Consider the following 6,249-nt stretch of genomic DNA (forward strand, 5'->3'; position numbering starts at 1 on the left):
TGTCCCCCGCTTTGCTCTCTTTCTCTGCTTCATTTCTCTTCATGACCGTGACCCTTGCCTGCCTACCCGCATGTCATGTATCTGTGGGTTGAGTTGTATGAAATCTGTAATGTGCAACCGTTCGTGACCCATAGAAGCAGGGACAGGTTTCCCATCAGTTCAACCCCATGCCCTCGGCTTGTTCGGTGTCTGTCCATCCCGCCGTCTGCTGCCTGGTGTAGGCCTGTCCGGCTTACAGCACGGGCCTCGCACTGGGCACGTGGTCGGTCCTCGGTATCTGCAGAAAGAGTGGGTGCAACGAGGCCGGCTCTGGTCCAGGAGCCTCAGTTGCGGGGTCCCCAGCCCTGGGAGGAGCCCACCCGTAGGAGGAGCCGGGTCCCGGTGCTCCCACCGCCCGGCTGCGCCCCGACTTTGCGCCGGGCCCCTGGGATTGACGCCGCTCCCCTCCCCTCCCCACCCTGCCCCAGGTGGGCCCGGCGGGTTCACAGTTTGGCCTCCTCGCCTGCCTCTTCGTGGAGCTCTTCCAGAGCTGGCAGCTGCTGGAGCGGCCCTGGAAGGCCTTCCTCAACCTGTCGGCCGTCGTGCTGTTCCTGTTCATCTGTGGCCTCCTACCCTGGATCGACAACATCGCCCACATCTTTGGCTTCCTCAGCGGCCTGCTGCTGGCCTTCGCCTTCCTGCCCTACATCACCTTCGGCACCAGCGACAAGTACCGCAAACGCGCCCTTATCCTAGTGTCACTGCTGGTCTTTGCCGGCCTCTTTGCCTCTCTCGTCATCTGGCTCTACGTCTACCCCATCCACTGGCCCTGGATCGAGTACCTCACCTGCCTGCCCTTCACCAGCCGCTTCTGCGAGAAGTACGAGCTGGACCAGGTGCTGCACTGACCCCTGAGGGACGGGCTGCCTGTCTGCAGAGCGCCCCAGCCCGCGCCCCAGACACCCGCCACCGGGGGGCCCAGCCCTCCCTCCGCCAGCCACGCCAACTCCACAGGGACAGTCACAGAGGCCGGGTCCTCCAGGGAGGGCGGCCCCCCTTCCTCAGTCTGGGGAACACCCTGATCACGTGCTCCTCTGCTGCTCCCCGGCTGGCAGGACCCTTGCCCCAACTTGGGCTTCTCTCCATCCCAAGGTCCTGGGCTTTGCCCATCTCCTCCCTCAGCCCCTACTGGTGCTGGCCCCTCCACCACACACATGCACACACAATTACCGTGCATGTGCCCTCACTGGGACGTGGCCAGGGTTCCCACCAGGTTCCCGCCCCTGCCTCACCCCTCCCTGCCCTATGAGCCCATGTCCCTCATTCAGCAGTGGCCCAGCGAGCCCGCCCTTCATGCTCCTGGACCAGATGTGTGGGACGGGCTCTGCCGTGGTCTGGGGCAGAGGCCGAGCACGGAGACACAGCGAGGCTGGGAAGCTGAGAGCCTCTGCTTGCTGGTGGTGAAGAGAGGCCGTCCTCCCTCTGTCGTGGGCCTCCATTGGAGTCAGTGTTCTGCCCTGTGGGCTGGCTCTGAGAAGGCCAGCCCTACCCCTCTCTGCCTCACTCCTGCCCAAGTCGGGGCAGGGGCCGGGCCACCTCAAGGACCTGCTCCCAGGGTTGCCCAAGGCTCAGTCAGGCCCTTTTTTACTGGTTTATATTATGGTTCTAATTTTTAAAAGTAACGCTAACTTTATATGGATGAAGACTCAAATGTAGTAAATGATAGTCTCTAGAAGTATCATTTTGTGAGTTGAGGGGTTCTGGCAGAGTGAAAGCTGTTGATGGAGGGTCAGCCATGAGCTCAGGGGCAGGGCTGGGGCCCAAAGGGATGGTGGAAAACCTGTGGGGGGTTTGGTTGGACCGGAAATCAGGTTTGGGGTCCCATGGAAAGCCTCAGGGGGTCCCTTGAGAGGGCCGGGTCAGATCCTTGGACCCCAGGGGCATTGAGGGGTTGACTGCCCCGGCAGAGACGGCAGCAGAGGGGAGGCACAGCCCTCGTCTGTTCACCGTACCTCACCCGTAGCCCTCACCCCACACAGGAAGCCACCTGGGAAGTTATGCAGCACAACTCTTTTTTTTTTTTTTTTAAGATTTTATTTATTTGACAGACAGATCACAAGTAGGCAGAGAGAGAGAGGGAAGCAGGCTCCCCGCTGAGCAGAGAGCCGGATGCAGGGCTCGATCCCAGGACCCTGAGATCGTGACCCGAGCCAAAGGCAGAGGCTTAATCCACTGAGCCACCCAGGCACCCAAGCACAACTCTTTATTAGAGGGAAGAGGATCCGGGGTGTCTGAGGCAAGGGGTGGGGGGCTCATGAGGGGAGCTGGGAGATAACCCCCACACTGCCCTGTGCCCAGCTTCCCCCTATTCCGGGGCCGAGGATGAGAAGGGGAATCCCTGAGGCTGGGGAGAAGGGTCTTCTGAGCACCAGGCACCTCCCACGAGGACAAGGAGGCTGTCTGCCCAGAGGGTCCCCCATTGGTTCCTAAGAATGAAGGAGTCACCGAGGCGGTCCAGGGACACCTGCTGTCCCCAGTTCCCAACCCAGCCCCATCTCCGGCACCGTTCGGCAGGCAGCCCCGGCTGGGGAGAGAAGGGGACCCTGGGGCCGGGCGGGAGCCCCAGCATGTGGCTGCAGGCACCATGGGGCGGCAGCCGGGAGGGCAGGGCGCCAGGCTCAGCAGCCGCTGTTCCGACGCCGGGACGCGTGGTCTCGCATGGAGCACTGGAGCTCCGTGAAGGCGAGCGGGCCCAGCGTGATGGCGCAGGGGCCCACGGGGCTGAAGCCGAAGCCCTGGTAGAAGGGCACCAGTCTGTCCTCGCACATGAGCACGGCCCGGCTCACCGCCGGCTGGCCGCCCAGGTGCTGCAGGTAGCGCCGCATCAGTGTGGAGCCCTTGCCCTGGCGCCGGCAAGCGTGGTGCACGGCCAGCACGTGCAGGTGGGCAGTGTGGCCCCTGGGCCGGTGCAGCGTCAGTGACTCCTGGGAATGAGCAGGGATGTGAGTCCAGCTCCATCTCTGCCCATCCTTGGCTCCCCAGCTACCCCCACCGGGCCAGGAGCAAGTGTCTCCCGAGTGTCTCCGAACGGGGCTCCCTTCCCACCCGTGGAGGGCCCCCAGTGGGTACCCTACGCTCCACCCCTTGGAGGACCCTTCATGAAGGCCTTTGAGCCCCAAAGTCCTTTGACCCGGGAGAAGACCAGAGGAAGACATTCCAGGCCCTGGCGTCCTCTGCCTCCTGAGCAAGAGAAGCCAGGGTCCCGGGGTGGCAGCCTCCCTTCCAGAGGTTTCCCAGCAGTTGGGCATCCCAGCCCCAGCCTTCCGTCACCTGAGTGAGTCTCTCCTGGTCCCAAAGCGAGCCGATGATGAAGGCTACGAGGCACCCCTCCTGGAACCAGCCCAGGGACAGCTCTGGACACAGGGTCAGGAAATGCTTGACCTCATCCAGATATAAGGGGCAGGTGCCCAAGACGGAGATGAAGGCTGCAGGGGGAGGCACGGCGGATGACTCGGTGGCAGCAAGCATCTGCTCAGCAGCCCCGGGCGGGGTCTTCCCCCACCACACCTCCCAGCCCCCCACCCCCACCCTCTCCCACAAGAAAACAGGATCCAGGGCAGTTCCCATCCCCGCCTTCTTGAACACCCATGCACACACGCACACACAGAAATGCACGGCCAATCTGCTCCTCCGGGGGCCCAGCCACCGAGGACAGGGGCTCCTCCCCAAAGGGCAGCCATGGCAGAGTGTGTCGGCATTCAGACCCCCGGCGGGGCCCGCTCACCTTCGCGCTCGATCTCAAACACGCCTCTGGCATCGTCCACAGTGAGGCAGCGGAACTCACTGGCGGGAAGCGTGTGGCGCCGCTGGCGGCTGAGGGCCTCTGGGGTCCCAGGCTGCATGTCCGAGGCCTCGGGCTCTGGGGCGGGTGTGCTCTGTGTGGACATCTTGGCTGCTGGTGTCTCCTGGGGATGCCCCAACTTCAGAAGTGGCCTTCGTCACCTAAAAGGGCCCTCTGGCACCTGTTACCAGAGAGGAGTGAGGGTCACGGTGCGGTCTTCAACTCCAACAGGAGCAGGCCAGGGTGCGGGTGCACCTCACCTCTTGTCTTTTTGGTAGCCGGACCTGGGTTTGGGCGAGTCCCAACACGGATTCTGGGAGCTGTAAATGTTGGTACCCTGTCCCCATCTTTCCCTCTCAGCCAGAAGTACCCACGGAGCAGCCCTTCCAAACCTCCGGATCCTGGCCTCATTGACCTCCGGGTACATCTAAGTCTCAGGAGGCGGTGGCCACTGACCACGTCTAACGCAACGATGAGAGGCGTGGGTTGGTCCGTCTCACCTGCTCAGAAAGGGGCTTCCCCGTCCTTCGCCTGTGAAAGATGGAGTGGGTCCAGCTTCTTAGGCTGCTTCAGCCATCGGCCCTGGAGAAAAAGACCCTTAGTTGAAGTGGGTCCTCAAGGAGCCTTCATGTTTACTCAGAGGGCCTCAGACTGGACCCCACACACATGAGGGCATCGGGAGGATGGGGGGCATCTGGGGAGGTAGGGAGGAGCAGGCCTGGAGGGCATCTGACTGTGACCCTATGGCGCCTTGGACCTCTCTCCCATGATGGTCTTGCCCTCCCTCCTCCACTTTTTCTCCCTATGCCCTGAAGCCCCAAGCAGGGTAGCTCCTGTTCCTGAAGGCTGGAAGCCCGGGGTTGGGGGAGGAGTGGAAGATGGGGGGGCCCTTACCAGGACTCTGAGCAGGGGCCCAATGTTTCCACCACAGAGCCACTCACCCTGGAGGTCGTCAGCAGTCGGGGGAGGCAGGGAAATCTGGGACTTCGGCCTGCTTGGCTGCTGAGGGTTCACTGGGGAACATGGAATGTTCTCTCCAATTTATAATCCCTGCCCCGCCTCTGCGTTACACCAGCAGGATGGAGCCTGCACGGCTGTGCTGCTGCCCGCCCCGTCCCTGCCTGCTGAGGGTCAAACATCAGAGTGACACATTGCACGCGGGGGATTACAGTGACTGATTGAGGGCCCGGAATCTGGGGGACGCACACAGGGCTAAACCTCAGGGGTCCAGCTCTAATCCCTGTTCCGGCTCTGCCTGGCGGGGCCTGGGCATTCACCCTTTGTGCTCTGGAAGCTCGGACACCCCCACCTCGGAGGTCCTTCCCCCAGATCCAGACGTGAGAGTCAAGTCCTTCTGCGCGTACTAGCTGGTCACCTGTAGCAAAAACCAACCCAGACAAGCAAGAGGTCCTTCTTGACTCGCGCCCTCCTCCCGTCCCCCTGGTACTCTGCCTAGTCTCCCACACCTGCCATTACCCTGGGGTACTTAAAGAACCCCGAGGGGGTACAGCCGCCACTTTGGAAGACCTTGCAGTACCTGCTACATTGGGGCTCACGCCCTGGGACCCGCAATCCCCACTTGAACACCGATAGAGCTAGACGCTTCCCCAACTGGGAACAGCCCAAATGACCATCAGCAGTAAGGGACTAGGGAATTAGTTCCCTAGTTCCTTAGGGAACTCATCCAGCTGTGAGAGCAAAGGACCCTGAGGACACATGGCGTCGCTGGGACCCTCGCCAGTGCAGCAGGGAAGGAAAGAAGCCCCCAGCAAGAGGGGTTCTGAGTCCCTGGAGTCTGTTTTAATCAGTGTATGGGAGGCAGCGGCTGCCCAAGGGGGGGCTTCTGGGGTGCTGGTGACATAAGATTCAGTTCTTTTTTTTCTTTTAAGATTTTATTTATTTATTTGAGAGACAGAGAGACCTCAAGTGGGGCGAGGGGCAGAGAGAGGGGGAGAGGCAGATTCCCCGCTGAGTGGGGAGCCCAATGCGGGGCTCAATCCCAGGGCCCCGAGATCATGGCCTCACCGACCGAGCCGCCCAGGCGCCCCCAACATTCAGCTCTTCAGCTGAAGGAGGAAGGTGGTGGGAACTCAGCAGGCTGCCAATTTGCGCACTTTTGTTTCTGTATGCTCTACTTGAAGTTTACTTAAATATCCCAGACATTGTTCCACCCAAATTCCCTGATTACCAATGACCCTGGCTCTGCCCCAAGGCCAAGGCTGCCCCAGGGTCGTGTCAGCAGCTGGTGTGAGTTCTCCCTTGGGAGCCTTGAGCCCCAGGCGACTGCCTCCAGCTCTTCCTTCTTACCCCCTCCAGGCCCTCAGACCCGCAGGCGGTCCAGGCTTCTCTGCTTTCCCTCCCGCCCACACCCCTCCCACAGCCCTGCGCCCCTCCCTGGCCAGCACCCACCCCCTCGCTCCTGCCACACG

At 61.8% G+C, this 6,249-nt stretch overlaps 2 protein-coding genes across 11 annotated transcripts in view; one reads left to right on the forward strand and one right to left on the reverse strand.

Moving 5' to 3' along the window:
- Positions 1-1,711, forward strand: part of RHBDF2 (rhomboid 5 homolog 2) — a 28,063-nt gene extending 26,352 nt beyond the window's left edge. For all 10 annotated transcript variants that reach the window (XM_047708067.1, XM_047708060.1, XM_047708064.1 and 7 more), the window contains one exon: positions 468-1,711. In XM_047708067.1, the coding sequence (XP_047564023.1) occupies positions 468-887 (420 nt within the window). In that variant the 3' untranslated portion in view covers positions 888-1,711. The remainder of the gene's footprint in view (positions 1-467) is intronic.
- A 942-nt stretch (positions 1,712-2,653) lies between these two features.
- AANAT (aralkylamine N-acetyltransferase) lies at positions 2,654-5,056 on the reverse strand. Its single transcript, XM_047708068.1, has 6 exons — positions 5,027-5,056; positions 4,762-4,941; positions 4,321-4,402; positions 3,764-4,001; positions 3,310-3,464; positions 2,654-2,963 (listed from the first exon to the last, which is right to left on the reverse strand). Exons 4-6 carry the CDS (start codon positions 3,924-3,926, stop codon positions 2,658-2,660), a joined length of 624 nt encoding a protein of 207 aa, XP_047564024.1. The 5' UTR covers positions 3,927-4,001; positions 4,321-4,402; positions 4,762-4,941; positions 5,027-5,056; the 3' UTR covers positions 2,654-2,657.
- Positions 5,057-6,249: the final 1,193 nt, after the last annotated feature.

Source organism: Lutra lutra, chromosome 16 (assembly GCF_902655055.1).
Source record: "Lutra lutra chromosome 16, mLutLut1.2, whole genome shotgun sequence".
Classification (NCBI taxonomy): Eukaryota; Metazoa; Chordata; class Mammalia; order Carnivora; family Mustelidae; genus Lutra; species Lutra lutra.

Bases quoted from the DNA above. Each gene is read 5' to 3' on its own strand.
- AANAT (XM_047708068.1), bottom strand. From the start codon at position 3,926: ATGTCCACACAGAGCACACCCGCCCCAGAGCCCGAGGCCTCGGACATG. The intron at 3,465-3,763 runs GTGAGCGGGCCC...CTCCCCCTGCAG, and splicing joins GTTTGAGATCGAGCGCGAAG to CCTTCATCTCCGTCTTGGGC. The intron at 2,964-3,309 runs GTGACGGAAGGC...GCTCATTCCCAG, and splicing joins ACCAGGAGAGACTCACTCAG to GAGTCACTGACGCTGCACCG.